At 44.9% G+C, this 27,997-nt stretch overlaps 2 protein-coding genes across 4 annotated transcripts; both read left to right on the forward strand.

Moving 5' to 3' along the window:
* Positions 1 to 637: 637 nt before the first annotated feature.
* On the forward strand, positions 638 to 5,621 carry meak7 (MTOR associated protein, eak-7 homolog). The gene is made up of 9 exons (XM_053427907.1): positions 638 to 678; positions 1,853 to 2,028; positions 2,287 to 2,544; positions 2,628 to 2,772; positions 2,840 to 3,051; positions 3,317 to 3,503; positions 3,667 to 3,785; positions 4,135 to 4,314; positions 4,637 to 5,621. The coding sequence occupies exons 2-9, from the start codon at positions 1,858 to 1,860 to the stop codon at positions 4,769 to 4,771; spliced, it is 1,407 nt and encodes a 468-aa protein (XP_053283882.1). The 5' UTR covers positions 638 to 678; positions 1,853 to 1,857; the 3' UTR covers positions 4,772 to 5,621.
* Positions 5,622 to 6,782: 1,161 nt separating this feature from the next.
* plcg2 (phospholipase C, gamma 2) lies at positions 6,783 to 27,708 on the forward strand. Of its 3 annotated transcripts, none has more exons than XM_053426533.1 (33): positions 6,784 to 6,975; positions 10,140 to 10,325; positions 10,497 to 10,646; positions 11,341 to 11,434; positions 11,553 to 11,600; positions 12,040 to 12,124; positions 12,831 to 12,911; positions 13,006 to 13,049; positions 13,134 to 13,206; positions 13,577 to 13,678; positions 14,017 to 14,135; positions 16,314 to 16,399; positions 17,066 to 17,183; positions 17,457 to 17,625; positions 17,723 to 17,818; positions 18,673 to 18,759; positions 18,861 to 19,015; positions 19,579 to 19,779; positions 20,429 to 20,551; positions 20,637 to 20,817; positions 21,404 to 21,472; positions 21,578 to 21,687; positions 22,048 to 22,144; positions 22,230 to 22,302; positions 22,641 to 22,813; positions 23,446 to 23,548; positions 24,344 to 24,547; positions 25,103 to 25,242; positions 25,518 to 25,626; positions 25,736 to 25,903; positions 26,578 to 26,666; positions 26,763 to 26,917; positions 26,993 to 27,708. In XM_053426533.1, the coding sequence occupies exons 2-33, from the start codon at positions 10,142 to 10,144 to the stop codon at positions 27,027 to 27,029; spliced, it is 3,723 nt and encodes a 1,240-aa protein (XP_053282508.1). In that variant the 5' UTR covers positions 6,784 to 6,975; positions 10,140 to 10,141; the 3' UTR covers positions 27,030 to 27,708. The 3 variants fall into 3 exon arrangements, with proteins under 3 accessions (XP_053282510.1, XP_053282508.1, XP_053282509.1); XM_053426534.1 differs by having other exon boundaries at positions 18,864 to 19,015; XM_053426535.1 differs by lacking the exons at positions 10,140 to 10,325; positions 10,497 to 10,646 and having other exon boundaries at positions 6,783 to 6,975.
* The last annotated feature ends 289 nt before the right edge of the window (positions 27,709 to 27,997 follow it).

Raw genomic sequence — 27,997 nt, forward strand, 5'->3', positions numbered from 1 at the left:
CGCCCTCTACTGGTGGAACAGGGGACAACGGGACAGGACAATGAAGAGACAGCTCAACGACATGTTACTGCATCGAGCTCCGGGACATGTCCCCGTGTCGGTCTGTGTTCATGATGCGTGTCTCTGGTGGAATCAGGTCACTGAACGTCCAAAAGACCAGAATCAACCAAATAACACAACTGTATGATTTATGTTTTCTTTTGTTTCTTTTACATCCAATGAGAGTTAAAGTACTTGACATTATTTTTCCTTGGTAAATATGACTTCAAATCTTTAATACAATACTTTTTTTATTTTTTAACAAGAACCATTAATTGTGAACAGAACCATGTGAATCTATTCATGACTCAAGCTCAGGTTTACTATAAGTATTAATAATTATAATGTATCTGTATGTCTTTGATCCCAGGACATCTCTGAATAAACCATTTTATATCACTTCTACTACTATGACGACTACTAGTAATAACACATATTAAATATTACAGTAAGATCAATAATAATTACAACAACAGCAATAATAATAATAATAAGTAGCTTGCCCCGCCTCTTTACATCGTGGACCGTTCACGGAAGATGCGGCTCCTCTGATTGGCGGACGTCGCTGTCGTCACCCGGAAGTTGACGCTCTGTTGTCAGTAGAAACCGGAAGTTGGCCGAGCTGCTGTAATTTAAAAGGTCAGAAACACTCGCACACAAACTTCCTGAGATCAATGTTGAAGTTGATCCTTTGATCTTTATTCATTTCTTTGATTTTGTTTGATCTGAAGGGTTTAATCTTCATCCGGGTCCGCTAGCTAGCTCGTTAGCTAGCACCCATCCAGCTACATGTTGTTGAATCGTTCTGAGTCATAATTCAAACTGCTGGATCTGAACATCTGTATTCAAACACACGCAGCTGCTTCATTGAATCATGATGGAGTTGTCACGTGGTTCAGGCTCCAGTTGAGCTGAGTCATCCTGCAGCTGCTCACTTTGTGTGACAGGGACACACAAAATACTAAGTCATGTTTACATCTGGTGTCCCCAGTGACAACCTGAAATAAAACACATCTGTGGAGAATCCATGTGCATTATAATTCATATCATCAAAATCTATTAACTGTTCAACAGACAGAAAATGATTTAAACACTGCACTGTAATAACCTGTGATCAGAATGAATTCAAGAAATCAAACAACATTCAGATACAAATATACAAAACCACAAATACACATGGAAACCTATGACTGTTAGATCAATGGTTCTGGGACCAAAGACAAAGTGTCACAGGATCAGGTCTGTGGGGGACTGGTTCACCAGTGGTCCTCCAAGACCCGGCCATGGAGCTGGACTCCATCAGGTCCAAGGCCCAACGCTCCCTAAAATCCAATCAAGTTTACCAACGTTCACACACTTATTAATATGACTCTTAACATGTCCACAGATTATTACCCAGGAAAATGTTGAAAAAGGTCCTAATGTTATAGAAAGTGAAAATAGATTCCTGGATTCGTCTCTTGATCCAGATCCACACAAAATGTAAAACGCTCCAACCACCGGCATCACTTCATGGAAATTTATGGAATATTTTTGGTGTAATCCTGTTAATATGTGAAATGCTCACAATGTATGAATGATAACAATTTCCAGTGTCTGCCCCCCCCAATCCAGATTGTACCAGTCAATGGCTTCTGAAGGATAACTGTGTTTGTTTTGATGTCAAATGAAGATCATCTTATTCATAGTTTTGTCTCATTTGCATATTATCAGCACCATGTGACTGTGCAGTTTACTGTAGGTTTCTTTAGTCTCACTGTACCTGAACATCATGACCCTGTGTGTTCTGCCCTGCCTGTGTGTTGGGCTCCAGGGGCCATGGGTAACATGGAGAGCGTGGTGGTCCAGAAGAGGATGGCCCGCTTCCGGCCTGAAGAGCGGCCTGTGGTGGAGGGGGTGTTCAACCGGCTCCAGGGGGGGGCTGGGGGCCCGGCAGGAGCCCCTGAGAAGACGCCAGCAGGGAAGACTCTAACACTTGAGATGCTGCAGGTCTGAAAAGTTTTCATAACTAGTGCAGGCGTCTTTCTGAGCATACACACAGATGTCACATTGAGATTTAAACTGACAAACTACTAAATGCACTTTTAGACCTTAAATCCATTTAAATCTCCAGTTATTATTGTCTAATTTATTTATGTGTGAGAGGTTCCCACAGCCACAGCTCTCTTATTCTACCCACAGTATTCTGTCAGTACGTCTTTCAGGGACAGTTTGTGTATAATCACCTCCTCCTTCTGACTGTCTCAGTGCTCGATGGGCAGCCTGGCACCAGACTCCATGATTAGGAGAATCTACCAGTGCTTGTGTGGCATCGACCCAGGACTGGCATCGCCCGCAGCCTCTGGGAAGACGAGCCCCTCCGCTGCGTCTGGAGTCGGCCGTGAGCAGATGGTCATGTTCCTGGCTGACACCCTGCGGGGAACGGCGGAGGAACGGGCTCCTCTGGTCATGGCCATGTCCCGTCGTGGAGCAGAGGCCGCCGTCACACGTGAGCAGGTCGCAGAGGTGAGGAGAGGTCACGACCCTCACGTCTCACTCCATCCTTCCCTTCTCTAGCCGGACTTTCACCCGTTTTCTCGTCCCCACAGTTCCTGCAGGACCTAATCTCTGCTGTAGTTCAGATTCTGGTCCACAGAGGGCGCCTGCAGGGCTGGAAGCCGGAGAGAATGGGTGACGTCTCCCGGGGGGTCGAGCTCCTGGCAGAGCAGATGTGTTCTGAACTCAAACCTGCAGGTAAACCAATGAGTTCAATATTTGTGAACTGAAAGAAAACGTGACTGAAGCTGATTCTGCTCCTCAGAGGAAGGAGGTTGTGATGTTTCCTGCCTGGAGGACTGGATCTTCAGGGTCTCCCAGGTCTCCTTGTACCTGGAGATGCTGGTAGCTGAAGGACTGAACGTGTCTCTGAGTGGACGGCCGGCCCCCACCCTCCTCCCCCCCTGCAGGGACACACCCTGGAAAGATCTCAAGTGTCTCCTGGACCTTCCCACCATCATGTTTCTGGCCCCACAGGTCAGAACACACGTTTACACTCTCACGTCTGTGATTCTTCATCACTTCACTTATTCTTTAGTTTGACCAAAGTTTTTTGGAACTTCTACAAAAGTTGTTTATATTTACAAACGTTTAGTGTTATTGCTTTTTGAGTATCCTATAAAGTCTGGTGACCTGACTTCAACTCAACCAGAAAACACATTCCACTTTAAAATCTTAAGCTTCTTTGGTATTTATTACACTTTGCAGACGCTGTCATTTTCAACTCTATTAATCCCTCCAGTTGCCAGACAGCTACAGCGCCCCCTGGAGGCTTGTGTTTTCCACACAGCTGCACGGGGAGAGCTTCACCAGGATGGTGATCGGCCTGACGAAGCACGGCCCCACGCTGCTGCTGGTCAGAGACTCCAAGGGCCACGCGTTCGGGGGCTTCGCCTCCCACCGCTGGGACGTCAAGCCCCAGTTCCAGGGTGAGAGCCTCTCACACTCACTCCCTCTCATGTTGTGTGAACTCACTCGAGCTCCGATCAACTGACTCGTGGAGGAAGTAAAACTCCGTGTGTGACTTCTCTGAGCTGTCTCTCGACTCGTCTCAGATCTCCATGATTTGTTTATGTGTGCTTGTGTGTGCAGGTGACTCCAGATGCTTCCTGTTCACTGTGCTCCCCCGACTCAGAGTTTACACAGCAACAGGATACAACCAGCACTTCATGTATCTCAACCAGAATCAGCAGACCATGCCCAACGGACTGGTGAGAACGCACTGGTTTCACAGAGGAGAGATTTTACTCTGCCTGGTATTATCAGACAGAGCTGTGATGTGATTATTTAATATTGTTTTCAGACACTGATGTGTTAATATACGAGGTTTCTAATTCAGGGGACTGAACTCTGACCTTTTCTGTTATTGAAGCATTACAGTGTAAACTACTTAACTTCTTAACATTTTTAAATGAAACTGCAGTTTTTCAGTTAAATTCCTACTTTAGAATTCAATAAATAGACTTTGATAATACTATATTTAAATTTATATCTGCGATAATATGTACAGTAACATATCATCACATCCTCGTCTTCATTCTTTCCGTGTGCCTTCACCAGGGTATGGGGGGGCAGCACGGCTACTTCGGCCTGTGGCTGGAGCGAGACTTTGGCCGCGGTCACAGCCGGGCCCGACCCCGGTGCACCACGTACGGCAGCCCGCAGCTCTCCGGGGAGGAGGACTTCACCGTGGACTCAGTGGAGGTGTGGGCAGTCGGAAAACCCCCGGAGCCAGAGGAGGTCAGAGGAAATATTCAGTTCTTCTTTTTAAAGCTTCATATCCCGCCCAGCGACTCCCAGCGACTCCCAGAGGCCAGAGGCGCTGTGCACTCAGGTTGTGTGTCCGTCTCATTCCTGTGAACACAACGTCTCAACAACACCTGGATGGAGTCTGGTTCAAACGTTGGGTTGAGTCGAGGATGAACTGATGGAGGTCAAAGATCAAAGGGACCTCATGTTATTGGGAATTTAATATGTAGGGAACACCGGTCGATAGTTGTTTACATGATACAGGTGTCTCCTAGAGAGAATGATTGTTCGTCCCGTTTGTCGTGTGCTTCAGGACGAGGAGGTGGACGGAAAGAAGAAGAAGAGCGTCCTGGACGTGGACCCGGAGCTCCAGGCCATGATGGAGATGTCGGGGAAGACGCTGCACAGTCAGGGCCTCAGGGAGCCAGAGGAGGACGACGAGCACTGAGGGCCAACGGGCCCCTGGTTCACCTGCTGCTCACACATGATGGGATTCGATCATTTTACAGAACTGGATCACATCCCATCAGACTTAAAGACGTGCTGCAAGATGCTGCTGGCTCCACAAGACACTCTCACAATGTAAACCAGGCTAAGCTAAGCTAAGCTAAGCTAGGCTAAGTCCGATCTGACGACTGAAAGGCTCCAGTGTGCAGGCGCCAGACGGATCATCAGCGTGGACGTGTTTGATTCCAGCTGCACTGTGTGATAGAAGAAGACTGAAGATTTCTCTATATATATAATCTATCTGTCAGAAAAGTGGGAGGGGCCTCAGTCAACCAGAAAGTACAGAATCCAGATCATCACCTGAAGATCGAAATAAAAGAGTGAGATTGTCTCTGTGTGTGTGTGTATGTGTGTGTGTGTGTGTGAGTGAGTGTGCGTGTATGTGTGTGCGCGCGTGTGTGTGCAATAGAATAATATAAACAATTACAGAGATATGTATTTACTGCATTATACATCTGTCACTACTGATAGAATATTATGGGTTCAGAAAGTACATGAACAAATTGATCGTAAATAGATTATAATTGAACAAATTTAACATATTTATGATGTGTTACTGTAGTTGTGCATATGTATAAGGATATGAAATATATATATACATACATTTGTATATGTACACACATACACACATACGTAAATAGTGGAAGTAATGGTGTTTGGTTGAGGTCTTGTGATATGAAACTGTGCAATATTATAACATTATACTGGTGGTAATATGTGTGTGTGTGTGTGTGTGTGTGTGTCAACTTGTGTAGTTGTTTTAATTAAAGTCTGGAGCTTCTTCCAATTCATCCCTGAGCTGTTAGTTATTAACAACAAAGTAATTTAACTTTGTCCGACTTTTCCAACCTTCCTGTAAAACATCTACATAATCATAATGGACATGTTCTCCGCTCCCAGTGACAGGTAACCCTGTATTCACCCCCCCCCCCCCCCCTCCCCTCCCCGTGCTGCTATCATGCAAATTCCTGAAACAAGTTATAAATGCAAATCTTTGGTTTAATCTCACAGCAGTTCACAGAGAAGGATCCACAAAGAACCTTGATGGGAAATGACGAGCTGAATAAACAAAACACTGTTCATAACACAACTGTGCATTTGTTAATTTTATAGAAAGTTAATGTATTAAACCAAACTGGTTCCGCAGGTTGACTCACAGGCTTCAAAGTTCTTCAGACTAACTCTGTAAACTTTCAACAATGGAAGACCAATGCACCTGCATCATTATTTATATATTTCAATCCATTGGTTTGATATAGATTCACATTTCCATAGTTCTGTGACAGCTCAAGTCAACTCTCACACATCATTGACTTTAACTCTTTGGTACCTGCTGCTCTACTGGTGCTCGACTGGTTCACTATGGAGCAGTTAACAGGATTATGCAGAAATTACACAACTGTTTTCCTCGAAGTGATGTGGAGGGGCGGGGCATGACCCAGTGAAGAACCCATTACATACTGGTGCAGCTCCAGGATCTTTAACATTGTGAGATTGGTCTTCTTTCAACATGTTCCTTGATTTCCCAGAGATTAATAAAAGCTGAGGTTTAGGGACGGATCTTTATGAGTGTGTGTCAAATAAGAATCTGGATCTATTGAATTTAAATGTGTTTTCATAAGGAGGCTGTCGGGCCCTATGGTTCTAGTTATAGATACTTTACTTTACTAAATGCATCCATGAATATACAGTGCAACTCTGCAGCATTTTACTCTCTTATAAACTTTTAGATTGAACTGTTGAGGTGTCAGGTGAGAATAGGCAGATCCATCCTATCACTTTTCTTTTCACTCTTTCATTCGAGGCTCATTTAAAGTGAATCAAATGATCCTTAGAGGTTTAACTCATCTCTCGTCTGTCTCTTCGTCCTCTGAGGTCAAAGCTGCAGCTCTTGTTTCTTGTGCAGCCTCGTTTGCATAGATACCGTCCTTTCTTCCGGCCTTTTTTCTTTTCTTTTTTTTTTCCGTGTGGGTCTGTAATGCAAGTGAACTTTTACTTCCTCGTCCTCTCAGATAGAGGAACTGACCGTTTTGCGGCTGGCCTTTCTGTCAACACTCCACATCCTCTGCAGCTTCATCTCACAACTTTCAAATCATGATCAGATAGAAAACTGCACGGCTGAAAAGGACCAACTTCACTTCACAGGTGAGCTTTTATTCTCTACTCTTGGTTTTTCAGTATTCAGCAGCTTCGTGTGAAACTCGTGTTGAGTCGGTTGGAAGTGAGAAGGGGGAAATCCGCCTTTTTCTTTTTTCACGAGCAGCCTATCTGCGGCTCTGCAGATGATGATGTGTGTGACCGGACTCGTCGGTTCTCTGCTCCGTCTCACCGGCTCCGTGACCACAGACTCCTGTTGTTATCTGGAGCTACCACTTTGTCAAATAATAATAATAATAATAACTTCATTTATTATTCATATTTCATGGAGTTTTGAACAATGCGGGGTTTATCAGCCGACCACATGGTGTCTATGAAGAGCAGTGGTGTCCATCTCTTTTAAAGGACAGAGCAGAGTTGTAGGAGCCCTCCACCCTCAGAGCGCCAGGTCCCAGAGGAACACGTCTCCCTGTGCGATTCAGCTGCTCCTGCATCGTGGACACTTCAACAAGTGAAGCCAGTGGGGGAGTTCCTCAAACCTCTGTTCTATCGACCAGCAGGGGGCGACTCCTCTGCCCTCAAAAGTCTCTATCTCGACTTAGCCCCCGGGGGGGTAATGGACGATATTTGTATTGTCCATTGTCCAATATTGTGTGGCTTCCAGATCAAACACTAAAGTCCCTTTATCACACAGGTCAAACTGTTTGCACACTTTGGTTTTCCTCTATCAACAGCTCTCTGATTACGAACGCTGATTCATTAAAAGCACTTTGGTCAATAGACCGTTTACCTGCCGGCACCCGAAGCTGCTCCAATGCATTTAAACTAGAAACAGAAACCAGTTCAGTGTCCCCCAGCTCTCAGTCAGGCTCCACCCCCCGCTCCTCCAAATATGGGTACTTCTGGTTTTAAAAACCAAGATGGCGCCGGACACAGTGTGAAACTGGGGCTTCAGAGCAGCAGCTCACAAACCAGTGGGTGATGTCACCGTGTTGCTCCACTGAACGCGCTTCAACCTTGAGTTGAGTAAAGGTTTATTTACTTTTATTTAGTTCTGATATTTCAGTTCTGTTAAAACATGTCTAGAATTCTTTTGTGAGTAGATTGATAATTTACAGATATGCTTATTTCACTTTCTAGCAAAATGTGGAACAAGTGGAGACGTCTGAATAGTTTCTGAATGTAAACACCTGGAGTTCAGAAACTAACAAGCGTAACATTCAGTGGATGATTAACTGATTGTTTAACTTTTCCCTTGTTGTTCCTGGTTGAACCTTCACCTGTGTGAAGGGACTGGACCAAGTGGATCACTGGGGCTATTCAGACAAACACATTTCCTCACACTGCTGCAGCAGCAACACACAACACGGTCATGTCATGTGTGAACCAACACGCCCCTGTCAGGAAAGTGTGTGTTCACTGCACATGAAACCAGGATGTAAAGACATTTAACACGTTTTCTCCGTGACACTGACAGTTCTGACGTTTTAACCAGTTCTCCTGGACGTGTGTCACTTGCAGTCGAGACACAAAGAACTTGTTGGATATCAGGCCCCGGCTCCGAACTGGCCCTTGAGTTGATCTGTGGTGGGGGAGTGTGATCTGAGGTCCTCAGTGCTCAGGACCAGGTTTTATTTAGCTTCCCCCGACACTGACCACTCCCTGGGTTCCTGTGTGAGCATGAAGCTGTTACCACCGTGCTTCAGCTGTGGTAGGTGGACGTGACGCCTGCTCTGGGCTGAGACTGACTTGTGATTGGTCGGCTCGGCTCCACACCAGCTACTGACTCGTCCACATGCTCCTCGGAAAAATACCTTTTCCCAAGTTGTGATGTCGCAGTGTGGAAAAAACATGGCCGCCGTAAACACTGTGTGTTGTCCTCATTTGTTTGGAGGGTTTACCCTATTTACATATCGGTATGACAGGTCATTTAAAATGTGCATGTTCATTTTAACAATGTCTGTATTGACTGGGATGTGTCGTGAGGAGCTTGAGAGAGACGGAGCTGCAGTTTGCAAAAGACAAAGTTTAACAAGTTCACATTAAAAGTCACATCAGGAGCTGATTGTAAAACGGTGTGAGATGTCTATAACACGTTCACTGACTTTCCCAGTTGTTCGACTTCATATGAGATCTTTGGGAATGGCAGATGTTCTCAAACAGCTGGAGGAAGTGGAGATGAGTCGTCCATCTTTATTTACCGTCTATGATAATAATGCATTTTTAATGACCTGTAAGTACAGATACACTATTTTTCAGAGTAGACATCAAGTGGCAAACTGCTCACTGCGTATTACTGACATTCAGAACATAGTTTCATTGAAATGTGTTTCCACAGAAACTGTCCTGTGGTGTTGTGTTGCTTATATCACACTCTGCTCATTTGCAAGTTAAATACTGGGCATTGTGTGTCATCCACAGTTCACACTGATGCACACATATGTGCAGACGCTACATTTTCCTCATGTTAACCACTGAAGACATATTTTAATTTTACTCAAATCAAAACCACCTCATCCTCATTACCACCGGGTTCTCCAACTTCCTCCTCAAAATGATGAAACAGTCTAAAAGTACAGTGTGGAGAACACGTAACATAATAATTATTAATGTAGAGAGTCTGAAAATAATAGAATGAAAAGAAAGAGAAAGCAACAAAGGTCACAATGAGTTAGATCTGATGGGGGGGGGGGCTGACTCCATCGAGTCTCTGTATAAAGTCGATGAGAAAATGTCTCGACTTCTCACTTTAATTATAACGTCAGTAAACATTTTCCTACAGAGTTTATAGCACAATGGGCGTGGACACCAAAGTGTGATTGACAGCTAGATCTGTCCAATGGGTGCAGGTGGCAGGGGAAGGTGGGCGTGCAGTGTCCTCAGGATCTAAGACAGGCTCCACCCCCCCTGCTCCTCCAAATATGGTAACTTCTGGTTTTAAAAAGCAGTTTGAGCACAAACGGAGCAGATCAAAGCACAAGCCGGGCTACTTGAGTGCAAGCGCAGGGTTTCGAGTGAGAGCATTTTAAAATCAAATCTCAAGTCCACGTTTTGAATAAAGAGAAAGAGCCCGTGTACCAAGGTCTCAAACGTTTGGAAAGATGTGACGACTGAAACATCTGGAGAATGAGCTTTGTGGACTTGATCTGACTCTGGTCCCGAACCCTGTGACTGAAGGTTCTGGTTTCTTCTCCTCCCTGTCCCCCCTGCAGAGATGGCTCATTCTGGGCAGCAAGGCGAGATGACGGAGTACAAGAAGATCCTGATCAAACGGGACATGGAGATGGGCGTGGTCATGACGGTGTTTCGGACCAAAGCAGAGCGGCTCACCGTGCAGGTCATCATGGAGACGCGTCAGGTGGCGTGGACACGCACAGCGGACAAGACCGACGGTGTCTGTGAGTATCATCTCCTAGTTCATGTTGTCCTTCCAACCAATGGGGGAAGATGTCTTTAAGGCCTGTGTCTCCTGCGTCTCCTGCGTCTCCCTCACGGTTCTTTCTCGACTTCGATGTCAACCTGCTCAAATCCAAGTCCAGTTGTGATGTAGAGTGTGTGCTGTGTTTCAGTGGACCTGTTTGAGATCAGGGAGATTCGTCCTGGGAGGAACTCCAAGGACTTCGAGCGCTTCAGGGACGGAAAGGACAAACACGAGGAGAACACGTGCTTCACCATCTTCTACGGCTCGCAGTTCGTCCTCAACACCCTGAGTCTGGGGGGTGAGCTCTCTAGTTAAAGATGGGTCTGTTTGAGAAATGAACAATGAGTTAACACATAACTCCCACAGCGGCTCACACACTTTGACGGAGGTGTCTCATGAAGCTGAGGCTTCTCGCCTCTGACGTTCACCGGCGGTTAAGACCTTTAACCACCAACTGCTGGAGCAGGCGTCCGTCTCAGCCAGAGATAGTCAATCACAACTCTGTGTGTGTGTGTGTGTGTGTGTGTGTGTGTGTGTGTGTGACGTCCTGAGCTGTTGACTCTTTCTGTAAATATTGGTCCTGAAAGGTCTGAGACCGTTAGAAACACCAGGTGATTGTCATGTGAGCCGTGTTTAACACATGAATATAATTTATCTAAATGAAAATGTGACATTAAAAACCAACATTGATTAGTCTCATCATCACGGCTGCCACTGAAACACTGTGGGGTCGTTTCCCTCCGTCTGGAAACTTCCTGAGCAGAAACACGTCTGATCACGACGTGTGAAGAGTCTGTGGTGGAGCTGAGACGAGTCACAGAGCAGGTGGAGGATGTAGAGACTCCTCTGAAGCTCGGTGTGATCCAGCAGTCTGAACACGTCTCCTCGTGTAAACAGCAGATCTGAGGCCCCTCGAGTTGAACCGTTCATTGTCCCTCACTGATGAACCTCGGTGCAGGAAACTCATCTGTCCCCTTCTGCTCCTTTCACAGCTGATTCCGCGGAGGAGGCTCATAAATGGCTGATTGGACTCGAACTGCTGAGGCAAGAGACAGAGGCCGCTCCCACTCCGGTTCTCATAGAGAGGTGAACACACACACACACACACACAGAAACGCACACACACACACACACACACACACAGACACACTGATTGTTGTGTGTTGATGGAGCCTCACTGATCTCTGTGTCATTCTTTTTGCAGTTGGCTGAGGAAGCAGATGTATTCTGTCAATCAGACCAAAACAAACAGGTACTGGTCATAAGTATTGGTAACATCATAAATATAGTAACATGATTAAAATGTGTTTCCTGTGTGATCACTGAGTCGTCACTTTCTATAAAGTGTGTGCAGAGCTTTTTATAAACTTTGGTGCAGAGATTCAGTTTTTATCCTCGTTAACAGGAACCTTAGGATTAAATACATTTTAATATCTCAAGGCAGAATAGAAGTAGAAGGTTATTAATTAGAAGCAGGATCAGGTTGTTTGATGATGATCTACATGGGATTCAAAACATCTCAGGTAAGAAGGACAGTTCAAGAAAACGCACATTGAAGCCGATGCAGCAGTCTTCTGGATCCAGGTGTTTGGTTTAGTGACAAATCCTCAAGTAACTTCAGGAATCTGTGTGTGTCTGAATGTGGAACATCTGGAGCTGTGAATCTGAGATGTGTGATGTGTCGTCCTCAGCATCTCCATGAAGGAGCTGAAGGCTCTGCTTCCTCAGCTCAACTACAAGACCCCGAGCTCTCGAGTCCTCAAAGACAGATTCCAGGTGACGTCCTTCTCTCGTCCTCTACAGGCTCCTCTTTGTCTGATACCTCAGAAACACGATTAATGATTGAACTTACTTATACATGGATCGACAAGTGAAGTGTTGATTTAATCTATATTGAAAACTGGAATTTTAAAAACTGCCAACATTTTAATGAGCTCTGTCTCGCCCCATGTCACATACTCAGTTTCCACCACCACCGTTTTTTTTGCGTAAACCTGCAAAACTGAGTCATACAATCATCAAATGTTAGAAAGTCTTTCCTGTTGAAATGTTATGAGGCAAATATGACCAAAAACATAAAACTTTTATTTACATTAACACATATTTGTGAAACTGAATTATCGTGTGTTTCTTTTTCTATTTTGTGAAATGATCTAAATCATTTCGATCAAACAGGGATATTCACGTTAGTCCCTGTTCTGGTTTACTCATCCTAATGGTGCAAAACAAAAAGTTAAGAAAGCGTTTCCACACATTTACATGTAACTTTTTAATTGTGATTCACTTTACGTCAACAGACTGTAAATAAATGAGCGGAATGAATGAGTCATGGGATTTTCCTTATGTCATGAAGTGTTGTTTCCGCCATCAGGCTGAACAACAATCTAATCATGGACAGAGGTTAAAACATACTTTCCTTTGAGGAGGTGTTGAACTGAGAAATGAAAGAAAACATTCATGCTTCTATGTTTTTCCGTCACAGGAAGTGGGAGCGAAGAAAGATCGACTGGACTTTGAGCAGTTTCATAAATTATACAATCTTATAATGTTTGAACAGAATGAGGTGAGTTCAAACTCTGATCAATATGAATTGAACAAATCATGTGAATATGTTTTTTTCCCACTGGATTAATTCATGCTCTTTGTTTTACTGTCAGATCCTCGATGAGTTCAAAAATGATTCATGTGCTTTTATTCTGGGGTGAGCTTTTGTCATTTTTCTTCTGTAAACACATGATCTGAACAAACCGGTGAAGATCCCTCATAGTTTGACTGTTTGTTACAGGAACACAGATAAACCCGATGCCTCCAAGGTTCTGCTCCACGACTTTCAACGATTCCTCATCTACCAGCAGAAGGTGAAACCAGCTGCTGTGACTTATCCATAAAAAACTAACTAACTAACTTCCCAAAACTCAAAGCTCCTTAGCCACCTTTCCGTGAACTCTTCAACATCCATGAAAACTAAACTGGGATGATATTTCAGTTAGGAATAGAAATAAAAGAGGACCCAGGATCGAACCCTGGGGTTCTCCAGAGGTTTAGGGGGAAGTTCTGACCTTCCTGCATTTTAGATACATGAAGTAAAAATGCTTTTCTTGTCACGTCATGTCCTACATTCATTTTGGATGCTCCAAGCACGTAGTGAGTTAGAAGTAGTGAGTGTAGTGAGTGTTAACATCCTCTAATCCACACTGGCTTCCTTCTCTGTATCTCCTCATCCCTCAGGAGTTCTGGGCCAATGATCTGAACCAGGTCAGAGAACTGATGACGACCTTCATCGACGACACGATGAGGAAAACCAACGACCCCGACTTCACCGTCAGCGAAGTATTCTGCCCTCTGCCTGAATCCTGGAACTTTACAGACTGTGAAAGAGGCGACTGCTTGTAGAAAATCTCTCATCTTCTCAGGCTTGTTGCAGTTTTTCAATTTAGTTGATGACAAGTGTGGTTGATCTACTGACACCTAGTGGTGAGGGTGATTGGCACCCACTGAATACCCCCCCCCCCCTTACATTATCTTTAAGTCTCCAAACTGAATGATAAAAACATAATACAAATTCAGTTTGGCTTAAATTAGTGCTTAGTTGTTGCATCTGTAGTTTTGTCATTACTAAACCGTACAACACACTCGTAACTGTGTTAACTGTGGCTCTTCTGTCCTAGTTCCTCAGTTTCCTGTTTTCCAAGGAGAACTCTCTGTGGGACGAGAAGTTCTCGGAGATCAACAACATGGACATGAACAATCCTCTGTCCCACTACTGGATCAGCTCCTCACACAACACGTCAGTACGACAACACAACCGCACAAACGACACAAATCAGACCTGCACGATCAACCACGGTTCAATACAGAGGTTAATCTGTAACTCGGGAAATTAATCTGTTGTAATAAAATGTGTGGGTGGGATTATGAATACCTCATATAGTATTTTAACAAGCTACCTTAATTAAATTAATTGAAACTGAAGAGTAATATAAAACTAAAGGTCAGAAGATAAGACTAATAATTAGGGCTGTGAAATGATTAAAATTTTTAATCAAATTAATCACAGGTTTCTATGGATTAATCATGATTAATCACATTACCGATTTTCTCGGAATATTTTTGTGAAAACAAGATTTATGACATTTAACTTTTCTTTTGTGCTGCAACTCAACAGTTCTTCAGCAGTTATCATTGCTTTTCCATATGGAACATTAATATAATCTTCATCCTAAACAGAATTCGGGCTCCTTAGCCATTGTGTGGTTGAATAAAACTTTTTTTTTTAAAATCAAACAGAAATTATTTGAGCTTCTTAGCCATAGGATGGTTGACATTTTTTATATTTTTTGTCACACAACCATTAACCACACCATGATACAATCTAATGCCTCTAAAGGCCCTCTTAGCTACTCTGTCTTTAGCCAGTTGGTGAGGCAAACTAACTTGTTCAAATTCTCTGACAGTAAAGCTGACCGCTTCTTTTGCACAATGTGTCCGGCGAGTGAGTCTGGTTTGGCGCATTCCACTTGAACGCCCCTCGCCAACCAACACATGCTTCGCGTTGCGGTGGTTAGGCGGGTATTGCTACGGTGAAACGATAACTTCTCGCAGAGTGTGCATATCACCTTGGTTTTACTGAATGTTCGATCTTTGTTTTTTTGGAACACGATCTTCCCGTCCAGAAGGTCCTCAGGTTCATCAGAATTATCCATGTTGTTTGTTTGTTTGAATGGCAGCTGCCGTCTGACTGCATTACGCCGGGTTCACACCGGACGCGGTAGCGACGCCGAAGCGCCGCGCATTACTAATAATATCACATACTTCTGCTGTTATCAGCCTGCAGTAAAAACGGCATGTAATCATTTTTTTCAAGCATATACTTACTTGTTGCTCCAACATTAAGCAACAGCATCCCAACATGTGTCTTTTTTGGTGTTGTCTTTATACAACATATGCTGAGAATCAACAACTCAAGTTACTTCTCCACTTCAATGATTAATTTAATGTCATCCATGTTGAAGAACTTCTCCTCTGTTTGCTCCGGTAAATGTCGGGTGTCGAGGGTAAATTACGTATTCTCCACTCAAGCCACTCAACCCCCCCCCCCCTCTTTTTTATCTTTATGACTGCTTGTGTGGCTGTAGTGGGCAGAGGGGGACATTTAATAATGTGGTTGGTAAAAGTGGTAAAATTAAAACTCCTAGACAACAGAACGTGAATACAAAGTATGGGATGCATATTTGGTCATTTATATCATATAAAATATGTCATCTATATCGTTTAAAATCATTTTTCAGTGTGTTTCCTGTCGCGATACGCTCGCGTCAAGCGGAAAAAATAGACTCGACGCCGTAACGATCGCTTCACGGCGCTAGGCAGCCGCGGCACAACGCTACGCTTCAGCCTCCGGTGTGTTCAGCGCTGCGGTTTAACATGGGAGTGGATGGGAGCCAGAGGATTGGCGCTGCGCCTACGCGTCGCTTCCGCGTCCGGTGTGAACCCGGCGTTAGAGCGGCGACTAGTGCAGAGGCGGCGGAATTGGAAGGTCCTTCTGCGCATGCGTTAAATGCGTTAAAAAAAAAAAAACGAATTAATCCTGTAATTTAATCATAACGCGTTATTTTTCACAGATCTACTAATAATGCAGTAATTATTACTACATTATTAAATGTACTCAGTAGTTATTACTATATTACTCTCAGTAGTCATATGACACCATTATCATTAGTTATAGCTTAATTAAATTTGCTAGTCATTAATACGTGAGTACTCTGAAATCTTTACTAGATTATGAGTATTCTGTAGTCATTACCACTTTATTACACAAGCACTAAATAGTCACTACTACATTGTTATAGGTAGCTGGTTACACAACTTCCCCTGTAGAAGTACAACACATATAAGGTGTGATGGAGGTTTCAGGTATTTCAAAGTGCACCATGTGATCTAGGTTCTGCTCTGTGTTGCTCCACAGGTATCTGACCGGGGATCAGCTGCGTAGTGAGTCGTCCACTGAGGCGTACGTCCGCTGCCTGCGTCTGGGCTGTCGCTGTGTGGAGCGTCAGTATGAAACTCCTCCCATGTGTTTCGTTAATCTCAAGTTATTTCAATGGGGGGGGGGGGTGTTATTTGGTTCATTTCCCAGCACACAGATAGTTTATATCAGAGGTCTTCAACGTTTTTCAGTTCAAGGACACCAAACTGATGGAGAGATGGAGCAGGGACCCCGAACTATATATATTGCATAAAATTGTGTTTTATATTAAACTGGGCCTGGTGCCATGTATAAACATAGCTACCCTGTTATTGTGCGTTCAATACAAGATTATTCAAATAATACACAGGTTCATATATTCATGTTTTTATTTTAAACATGCGTGGTATAGGAGCTGCAGTCTGTGCATTGCTGACTGAACGATAACGTCCATTTATACATTCCCTACAATATGTAGGATTCATGTTAATGTGTATTTAAAGACATTTAAATTTGTGGTTAAAAAATTGGTTGAAAAAAATAATATTGAAAAATGTGTCTAATCAACCAAATGTTGCGACCCCCCTGCAGTACCTTCGCGGACCCCCTAGGGGTCGCGGACCCCCTGTTGAAGACCTCTGGTTTATATGATGTTTTTTTTGTGAGTCTTATTCCTTTGTTGCTTTGAATACACTTTGTATCGTGTGTGTGTGTGTGTGTGTGTTTTCTGTGGTGCTGCTGAATCCGTCCAGTGGACTGCTGGGAGGGGCCCGGGGAGCCAATCATCTACCACGGCTGGACCAGAACCACCAAGATCAAGTTCGAGGACGTGGTCAAAGCCATTAACGAGCACGCCTTCGTCACCTCAGAGTGAGAGACAGACACACACCGGGTCTCCACAGACACACACCGGGTCTCCACAGACACACACCGGGTCTCCACATGTTTTAATTTCATGTCACTAAACTACATCACCTGAGTTTCAGGTTTAACAACAAGGCACTGAAGGGTTTTTGTTCTCATGTTCTCTGACTGTGATTCAGCCATTTCTAATTCTCTAAATCGTTGCATCAGTCAAGTTGTTTCATCTCTCTCTCTCTCTTCACATTGTGTGAACCTGGACACGCTGCTGCTCCTCCTCAGCTTCCCTCTGATCCTGTCCATCGAGGAGCACTGTCCTCTGGACCAGCAGCGGCAGATGGCTCGGATCTTCAGAGACGTGTTCGGAAACAAGCTGCTGACGAAGCCTGTGGAGCAGATGGCCGAGCAGCTGCCTTCACCTACCCAGCTGAAGGGCAAGATCATCCTCAAGGTACTGTGTGTGTGTCTGTCTGTGTGTGTGTGTGTGTGTGTGTGTGTGTCTAAACATACTGATATGTGGCCGTGCTCTTCTCTTTGTCCCCGTGCAGCACAAGAAGATCAGTGTTGAGGAAGGAGGAATCAGTAAGGACTTCAGGAAAGGGCAGAAACAGGGCGACCTGGAGATCTGGGACCCGGTGGATCAGGTACAGTCACATCAGAGGCTTCATCTCAGACCTGCTCCTTCTCTCTGACTGCAGTGACGTGATGCACGAGGAGGTGGAGGATGAGGAGAGATCATATTTTCCAGTAGCAGTAGAGATGTTATCAAACATTCAAACATTTATATAACATATTTCAACAGCTGCGCTCTACTGACCCCGTATGGACGTGATGATTCATCTGTGTTTCATTCCTTATTTTCCATTTGCAATTGAGAAATGAGGTTTCAAGTCATAGATATATATATAAAGGCTAGATGTCTCAGCCAATGGAGTCGAACGTCCGCACATGGCGGCCATCTTGCGTCAGGGGGCTCGCTCACCCATAACATTGTGATGTAGTGGAACATGTACTTTTTAAATATCCATAACTTGTTCAATTTTCAGCCGATTTTTAAACGGTTTGGTTTTTTATAAACGTCAGAGATGTAGTTATGACATTGCATACTTATGAATAATTATGTTATTTCCCCAAAAAAATTATAATGTTCTTAAATAGGTACAAGATCTCCCTTTACAAATATACATATATTTTCTTTAAAAAGTACCATTACCAACACAATGTTATGAAAATTAAAGTGCTCAGATATGAACATGTATAAATAGGAATGAAACAGGCCACAAGCAGAACTTGATTGACCTCGTCTGACCTGGAACTCTCATTGGCTGATTGTTAGCGTTGCAGATATTGTCGTGTCATCCTGCAGCAGTGACATGAGCACAACGTGGTTAATGGTTTGCCACTGGCTGTTCAGCGGCATGTGCTGAGTGATGGTTTTTCATTTCCTCTTTTTGATTTGAGAAGTTTCTGCATGTGTCACATTGAACATCTGTCTCAGGTGTGGCACACACACTTCTGTGTGATCTGCGACGACAAGCTGTACTACGACGAGGAGGACACGGAGCAGGAGGAGCAATCCGTGAAGGTGAGACAGCAGCAAATTCATCTTGTTGCTGTTTTCAGCTTAGATTGAATATAAAACATCACAAACCCACTGGGACCCTTTGTCCTCTTGTGTCTGGACAGCAGGACCAGCACTGCACAGAGCCGTGGTTCCATGGTCGCATGAAGGAGGGCCGGCTGATGGCCGAGAGACTGATCCCCGAGTTCTGCGCAGAGACGGGAGGAAGAGACGGAACCTTCCTGGTCCGAGAGAGCGACACCTACGTCATCTCCTTCTGGTACAGCGTCACATTTCATGATCTCAGGCTTCCAAAGTCACATGTCAGATCCTGGCTCTGCAGGCGGTGCCTCCCTGCACCTGATCCCAGACCAGAGGATCTCCTGCTGCGTCCTTCATGTGTGAAGAGAAACCTGTGTGGACCTTCTCCCGAGTTCATGTCTGAAAACAGCTTAGGTCATAAACCCTGCCTCCTCCATGTTAGCAGATCGGACATGACAACAGGATGAGACGTCTTGATTGACACTGATTGGTCGAGTGTCCCGGCCGTATCAGAGATGTTTTGAGGAAGTGGAGACACGTCGTCCATCTTTATTTAAATCAAAGAGAAGGGACATGGTAACACAGTTTGGAATCAGTGAGGACCCAAACTCCTAGGTTTAACCTTTGTGCCCGAACTGAATCCAAAACCTGAACACCAACCCCCCCGTCCCCCCACCCGCCCCGAGCTGCAATGAAAGTCCAGATTGTTTTTTCTGTTTTATTAAAATGAGTTGCTTCCACTGTTTTGAAGCCTTCTAAAGAGCTCAGTGGACCATGTGTGTGTGTCTGTGTGTGTTTCAGGCGCTCTGGGAGAGTCCAGCACTGTCGTATTCGCTCCGGCTCCGAGGGGGGGCTCACGTACTTCTACCTGACGCCGAACCTGCACTTCCTCAGCGTGTACTCCCTGATCAATCACTACCGAGAGAACCCGCTGCGCTGTCAGGACTTCGAGCTGCGCCTCACCGACCCCGTCCCTCAGCCCACCCCCCACCGAGCAGAGGGGTCAGTCACATGTGAACCATCGTGAGCCTGATTGGTTCAGAGCCCACGGCCACTTGTATATTTTAAACCTGTTGTTTTCAGATTCAGTCGATGAACCTCAGATAAACATCCTGAGATATAACTGTTCATGTCGAGGGCAGATTCACTGAGTCTGGTTCTAGAGAGTTTTCTCTCTCCACAGTCAACTTGTTGGAACTGTTGGTTTCTCTATCTCCACATGAAGTGCCTTGGGATTATGTATAATATGATATTTCATTTTATTTTATAAAAATGTCACAAAACGCAAACGTCTGAGTCAGTGTCTCTTGACATTGTCTGGAACTTTTCCTGCCGCCTCCTAGTAAAATGTCATGTCCCGCCTCCTGCTTCTCTATAGGCTCCGCCCCTCGCCTGAATGTTGTTGTGAACGAGTCGGACCCGACAACCTGCAGAAAACATCCAGGCCCAATATTCTAGATTTTTTTTTATGTGCATGTTTGAAACCCTTTCTCCTTCTTCTCTTTCAGTTTTTTTATCCATTTAAGTGGATTTTCCCAGAGTGTCATCCTGTAGTGTCACTGACAGAAACCACAGACTGAATACTGTGTGTACATGTAGATCATAGAACTGGATTCCCTCAGACACACTCATGCTTGATGCTCCTGTGCAGGTGGTTCTACAGCAACCTGAGCCGGGGCCAGGCGGAGGACTACCTGCTGAGGATCCCCCGAGACGGAGCGTTCCTCATCCGACAGAGAGAAGATGAACCAGACTCCTTCGCCATCACCTTCAGGTTCAGTGACACTTTCTCTCTCTTCGCCTGAACTCTTTTGTTTGTTGGATTTTGTGTGAATCTCGATTTTTTTTGGGTCTTTCAGGGGCGACGGTAAAGTGAAACACTGCCGGATCAAGAAGGAGGGCCACATGTACCTGCTGGGCACCACCACGGAGTTCGAGAGCCTGGTGGAGCTGGTCAATTACTTCAAGACCCGGCCGCTGTATCGCAAGATCAAGCTACGCTACCCAGTCACCCCCAAACTGGTGGAACGCTTCAGCACCGTGAGTTCCAGTCGTGCAGAGATAGATGATAATGGGAAATTGAGTCAGAACCAATGCATCATCGTACAGTCACATTTTATCCCTCTTGTCAGATGAGGAACACTTAACGACATTACAAATCCGAACCAGTTTAACCCCTTGTAGACGAAAGTCGCACATTTGCCTCAAACCCAGTTCCGGTCTTAATGCCGCCGATGTGACGATTGTGCCTGATGGTGCAAATACTACACATACCAAGGAAGGTATTGGAAGCACTCTGCCTCCATCTAGTGGTCGGAGTGGAAAATACATACTAGCCCCTTGGGACTGTGTAGCAAAATAATTTTTGAGGTACTAAGCTGTATTTGAAATACTGTGATGATGGAACAGCAATGATTGTACAGAAAACATATGTTGTTATTCAATTTCAAGCAAAAGCATCAATATAATAATCTACATACCAACATTTGTTGCCCCATTATGCCTAATGTCGCTAATTTGCCTCATACCTAAATGTATATCAATTTTTTATAAAATTTGAAATTAATTCAGGCAATAAGGGGTTAATCCTGTTTACTGGGAGCTGACACTGGTTTGTGCTTCACAGGAGAAAGACTGTGCGTCTCTGTACGGCCAGAAAACCTACGTGGAACCCAACGAGATCGAGCCGTCACTGGTGCGTGTCCAACCCTGTTGTGTGTGTTATCTTCTGCAGTTTTCTTTGATAAAGACGTTTCTGTGTGTGTGTGTGTGTGTGTGTGTGTGTATGTGCGTTCTTTAGCCTCAGAATACAGTCAGGGCTTTATACGCCTTCCAGGCGAGAAATTCCAACGAGCTCAGCTTCAGTAAAGGAGCTTTGATACACAACGTCACGAAGGGGACAGATGCATGGTGAGTCTGCACTCACACACACTCACACAACACACACCCTCACACACTCACAAACAAAAGTGAACAAAAACAAATGATTTCTGCAGCAGAAGCTATGCTGCCTCCTGCAGGACATTGTGAGAATGACGTCTCAAGAAGGACTAGTTGACATTGACTCAAAGATGGTGGAGCAATACAACTGTAGGGTTGTAATTCTCTGGTGTTGATTATAGTCCTGTGTCATAAACGCTCTCATTGTGAGTTACTCCCAGCTGAAGATCAGAGGGTTTGCTGAGTAGGCGCATGTGATGAGATTATGATATATATTACTCATCATGCCAAACAAACGTATAACAACTCTGCTCATTCCTCTTCCTTCAGGTGCAAAGGTGACCACGGTGGAAAGGTTCAGCATTTCTTCCCGTCAATCTACGTAGAGGACGTTTCCTACAACAGCCAGGCTGAGACCAAGGAGGAGGTGATAGATCAGAGCTGAGGTCACAAATAAACTGGAGCTCAATCAGCGGAGAAACTGATGTGTGTGTGTGTGTGTGTTACAACAGGACCTGGAGGACAACCCACTAGGTGAACTGTGTAAAGGTGTTGTGGACATCTCCAAGTGCAACATCCAAAACTGTGAGTGCGAGTGTGTTTGGGCGTCAGATGATTGTTGGACCGGTGGAGGTCAGATCTCCTTCTCACCGGGCTGAGGTGGTGTATCTGACTGTAGTAGATCAGTGGGTGTGAACATACTGGTGTTGTCCCAGCTGCTGCAGCTACTGAGCGCTGGTCTCCTGTTTATTGAAAGTTTAAGAATATTGAAGGTCTCACGTGTCCAGAAATTGGATATTGCATTTTCTCTGGCCCTCAACACATGACGTAGAGACGGACAGAGATTTGTTAGATCGCTAATGAAAGTACAATGCCCCCCCCCCCCCCTCATGGTGTCTCGCTCCCTCTCTCCTCGGCCCTAGTGACCAACGGTAAGAACGGGAAGCCCCATGTGTTGACCCTGCAGGACATGGAGCAGGACAACCTGCAGTTCGACCTGGCGGCGGGTTCTGTGGAGGAGCTGTTCGAGTGGTACCAGGTGGCCTGGGACATCACTCAGAGGGAGATGAGCAAACAGTACAACAGGGAGCAAGTGGTGAGGAGCTATAAACCCTCTATATGTAAATTGTAGAGTCCCAGCTGTTTATATTGCACTTTTTTCTACTTATAGTTAAATTTCCCCAGAGTGGGACTAATTTAACTTGTCCTGTCTTATTTTATCTTGTCCATATAAGTGTAACAGGGGGGGTGAACCTGCGTCGATTAGTCAAAACATAGACTGTAAATAGAGATGGACGACATGACAGCTACCAAACCTGAGGCTAACGAATCTTAATCCCCCCTGGTGGTGGGGCACAGTATAGGTCATAAACTCCGCCTCCAAAGATGGTTTCTGTCATTTGATGTAGTTCTTATCACTCTGATGTTTCTGAGACATTTGCATTAATTAGTGATGACATTGAAATGGGCTTTATCTAAGAACAGCAGGAAACAGAGAGGAACGTCCATCTTTATTTACAGTCTGGGGTCAGAACCTCGAGGCAGAACCTGGATTCTGTTGTGACACCAGAATTATTTCTGGGTGAATAAGGTTCTCTCAGCGTCAGCTCACATTGTGCCTCTACATGTTGTCAGCAGAGTTTATGACTGACACCTGCTCTGGAACCACAAAGGTTTCTTTACTGGTAATGTGAACAGGAAGTGTCTCTTTCTTCTGTCCACTCTCAGATGAGGCAGCAGGTGGAGGTGGAGAAGAAGTACGAGGTGGCCAGGGAGATGTCGGACCTGGTGGTCTACTGTCAGCCTCGCAGCAAAGAGAAGGACCGCTTCGGTAAAGCCCGGCCGACACCAACACACAACCCGTCACCACAGTGGCAACTCCGTGCAACCAGTCTGATATAAAGTGATAGAGCAGATGGGTTCTACTTTAAACCACAAACAGTCCAACTGAATGTGGTACAACCCGATATCCCCTTGTGGACGAATGTCGCGAATTTGCATCAAAATTTCCGGTCTTAATGCCGCCGAGGGGACGATTGTGCCTGATGGTGCAAATACTACACATACCAAGGAAGGTATTGGAAGCACTCTGCCTCCATCTAGTGGTCAGAGTGGAGAATACATACAAGCCCCTTGGGACTGTGCAGCAAAGTTATTTTGAGTTATTAAGCTGTATTTGAAATACTGTGATGATGGAACAGCAACGATTGTACAGATCAATATAATAATCTACATACCAAACATTTTTTAAATTAAGGTTATGCCCCATTATGCCTAATTTCGCTAATTAGCCTCATACCTAAATTTATATCTATTGTATATGCTATATTGAAATTAACAATCTCCACTTAATTTAGCATCTGTATGACAGGCCAAAAACACCAATAATATTGTATTTATATAATTGGAAATTAATTCAGGCAATAAGGGGTTATAACCCCCCATGGAGCCTCCTCGGGACCTGGTGACCAGTGGGGGACGTCACAGTGGGCCGACACTTACCAGTGCGATGGCCAGTGACTGATCACGTATCCTCTGCTCCTGAGAGTTTATCATCCTGTTGGTGTCACATGACGAGACCTGAACCCGAACCTGCCGAGTCACTTCCCTTCTTCCTTCCCTGCAGACAGTTACACGTACAAAGAGATTCGATCCTTTGTGGAGAACAAGATGCCGGGAAAGAGCCGCACCCAGGACTTCCTGGAGTACAACTGCAAGGCTCTGAGCCGCATCTACCCCAAGGGCCAGCGGGTGGAGTCCTCCAACTACGACCCTTACCCCCTGTGGACGCTCGGCTGCCACATGGTCGCTCTGAACTTCCAGACTGCAGGTGCGGTAGTTTACCTGGTCTGGGGTCAGTGGCCTCACCTGTAGAGTTCACTGTGGCTTCGTTTCACTGTTTCTTTCCTTCGTCTCATATTTAGTTGTTTTTTGGGTAAAAAGCCAAAAGTCTGTGTTAGAGGGAGCAGAGAGCCTGAAGCTCCTGAAAGCCCTCGTCAGGAGGCCCCTCCTCCCTGTGACATCATAATGCTCCTCTAGCAGCTACAGTCTCTACATCCCATAACATCTCCAGGTCCAACGAGAGGGGGGGTCCACAGATCAAGTGTTTGAGACAGAGGCTGAAAAGAGGAGCAGCAGCAAAGGGAGAGAAGAGAGAAGTTTTCTGAACATTAGAGTTTTACCTGTTTATAAAACTTTTCCTTTTCTATCCGAGAGGCTCATTGTGCTGTGATCAGGCAGTTAGTCACAGGAGCTGCTGAAGGTCAAAGGTCATGACTGGAGAACGCAGATGCAAACAGACGTGAGCAGGATGAAGCTGTGCTTTAAAGGAATAGTTCAAATTGTGTGTGTGTGTGTGTGTGCGTGTGTGTGTGTGTCCACACAGATAAATACACCCAGTTGAACAGCGCCCTCTTCAGTCTGAATGGACAAACTGGCTACGTGCTGCAGCCGGAGCTCATGCGCTCCGGTAACTACGACCCCAACCAGGAGAAGATGAAGATCAAGTACGAGATTGTGGTCAGGGTATGTCTGCACACACACACACAGACACACACACACACACACACACACACACACACACAGTAGAGAGTCTGAATACTTAGTGATTACTTTCTGAAAACACAGGAAGACTCATTAATGTTTCTGCACCTGGACGAGTCCTTCTGTCAGTGCTCTGCGTTCATCTCGTCTGTGTCTCTCCACGTCTTCTGAAAACAAGCGATGAATGGACCTGTTTGTGGCCGTGACGCTGACAGCTGTCGGTTGTTGTGTTGTTGTGTTGTTGTGTTGCTCTGCAGGTGATCGCTGCTCGACACCTCCCGAAGCCCGGCCGCAGCATCCCCAGTCCGTTCGTGGAGATCGAGCTGTGTGGACAGACGGAGGAGAAGAGCAAGACCGTCGTCTTCTGTAAGACAAGGGGGGGGGGGGGGGGGGTCATAGTTTCTGATGACACGTACAGCATCTCCTGCTTGTGTCTATAATCATGTGAACAGTGGTGTCGCTCTGCCGACTGCAGGTGACAACGGTCTGAACCCGGTGTGGAAAGCCCCGGCCGAGCCCGTGGTCTTCCACGTGTTGGAGCCCGAGCTCACCTTCCTGCGCTTCGTGGTCAACGAGGAGGACATGTTCTCAGACCCCAACTTCCTGGCCCAGGCCACGTTTCCTGTCAAAGGCATCCGCTCAGGTGGGAACTCACGCTCACGGCCCAGAGCGGCAGTCGGACGCTCACATGCAGCAGCAGCACATCACGTGTTTATACGTTTGTTCCTAAAGAACGATGATTTCTGTCCTCGCTTGTAGAGTTGGACATAAAATAGACAAGTTTAAAATAATTCCTTTCCCAGGTCATCAGCATCATGCGTCTGCAACATAAAACACTGACACACTCACACACTCACACTCACACTCACACTCTCACACTCACTCTCACACACACACTCACACTCACACTCACACTCACACACTCACACTCTCACACTCACTCTCACACTCTTGAACATAATATTTCTAACTTCAGGGAATTGGTTTCCAGTTTTGACCAGTTGTCTCTTGGACTCAAATGTGAACTGATTAGATTTCAGTGGACAAAGGTCAAAGGTCATGGTGACCTCATATGAGTCTGATAAGAAACTGGATGGTGGAGGAAGTTGTTCATCACACACACAAACATATACGTTTCATCTAGCAGCTGCTTTTCCAAAGAAGAAAAGAGTGTGTATATAAAATGAAACGTATATTAGTCTGCAGAGTGAAGCCAAAGCAGAAGTGCCTTAAACCTGTAATATCTTGAATGACCAACAGGGGGCGACTCCAGTGGTTGGATGACTTTGTGCACACTGTTTCTAACTGTTCCCACAGGTTACCGCTCCGTACCTTTAAAGAACGGCTACAGTGAAAACATAGAGTTAGCCTCGCTACTGGTCTACATCAACGTACAGCCAGCAGGGGTGAGAACAGACACACACACACACACACACACACACACTACACACACTACACACTGCAGTTGGACATCAGTGCATGTCTCTTCTCGTGTCTCTCAGAACACAGAGGAGGCTCTGTACTCGACCTCCAGCCAGCTGAGGAAACCTCAGGCCGAGGTCGGCGCTGAACTGTACGACACTCACGCCAACATCCAGCGCACAACACTCCCCCGACAACACAACCAGCTGTCGAGAGAGAGCAGCGAGAAACACAGGTAGGCCTCCAACCCAGCGGGCGTCGGGGGGGAAATGACATGTGGTGAGTCCCTGATCATGTCCTCTGTGTCCAGGACGAAGGAGAAGAAGATAAACAACAGTAAGTTTTGATCCTGAGGACTCGGCCGAAGACAACCTGTCCACTTCCTGTCCACTTCCCGTCCACTTCCTGTTGGAGTCTCCCAGCGGGGACATTTTCTAGTTTTTCATTTCTATATCAAAAACTAAAAGCATCCAATATTCCCCTCAACAGTTTCCTATTTATTTTAGATTTTTTAAAAGTGTGGTGTCAATATTATCCTAAATATGGAAATATTGAAACAGTTTAATGTTTTTTGGAGAAACCATTAACTTTATGTTTCCATTATGACAAATGAGGATGTGACGTTTCTTCTGAGGGTCCCACAGACAGTCAGTCGTTTTTAATGATTCTGCATTCAGCCACTAATCAAACTGCAACACTGAGGCCTGGAGGATATTTATTTTTGAAGGAATGTGAGTTTCTGCTCATTGAAATATGAGTTTGACAGTTTTGAGAGTTTTATTCATCTGTTTTCATCTCGACTTTTAAATTGCGATGAAGCAAAATAAAATAAAAACTGAAAGACGCGAGCAGCTCACAGGATGTTGTTCTGATCTGTTTCATGAGTGTGATGATGTTTCAGTCACATGAATTAAAAGTGAAATCCAGAGTGAATCATGTATTTAATATGACGGCAGATTGTGTTTGTAGCTTTCTGATAATTCATGTGACCTTATGATTTGAGTCAATAAAGCATGTTTGGTGAAACGTCTCTTTCATCTCTGTCTCCAAACTTTGATAGATTCCAGTTCTTTTAAATCTGAACATAAAAATATATTAACGAGTAAATTAAATGTGGAGGAAAAGTATTTTTTCTTCTTAGTCTTTATAAGACATAACAAATATTGTTTATTAAGGCATAAATAATTTTTTAAGCAAGTTGTAAAAACTTTAGGGAAGACATTCAAAATAAGTTAATCAAGACAAGAAAATAGTTAAGGTCTATAAAGTTAAGACATCCAAATATTATTAATTAAGGCATATTGATATTTATTTT

This window comes from Pleuronectes platessa, chromosome 7 (genome assembly GCF_947347685.1).
Source record: "Pleuronectes platessa chromosome 7, fPlePla1.1, whole genome shotgun sequence".
In the NCBI taxonomy this organism is placed as follows: domain Eukaryota; kingdom Metazoa; phylum Chordata; class Actinopteri; order Pleuronectiformes; family Pleuronectidae; genus Pleuronectes; species Pleuronectes platessa.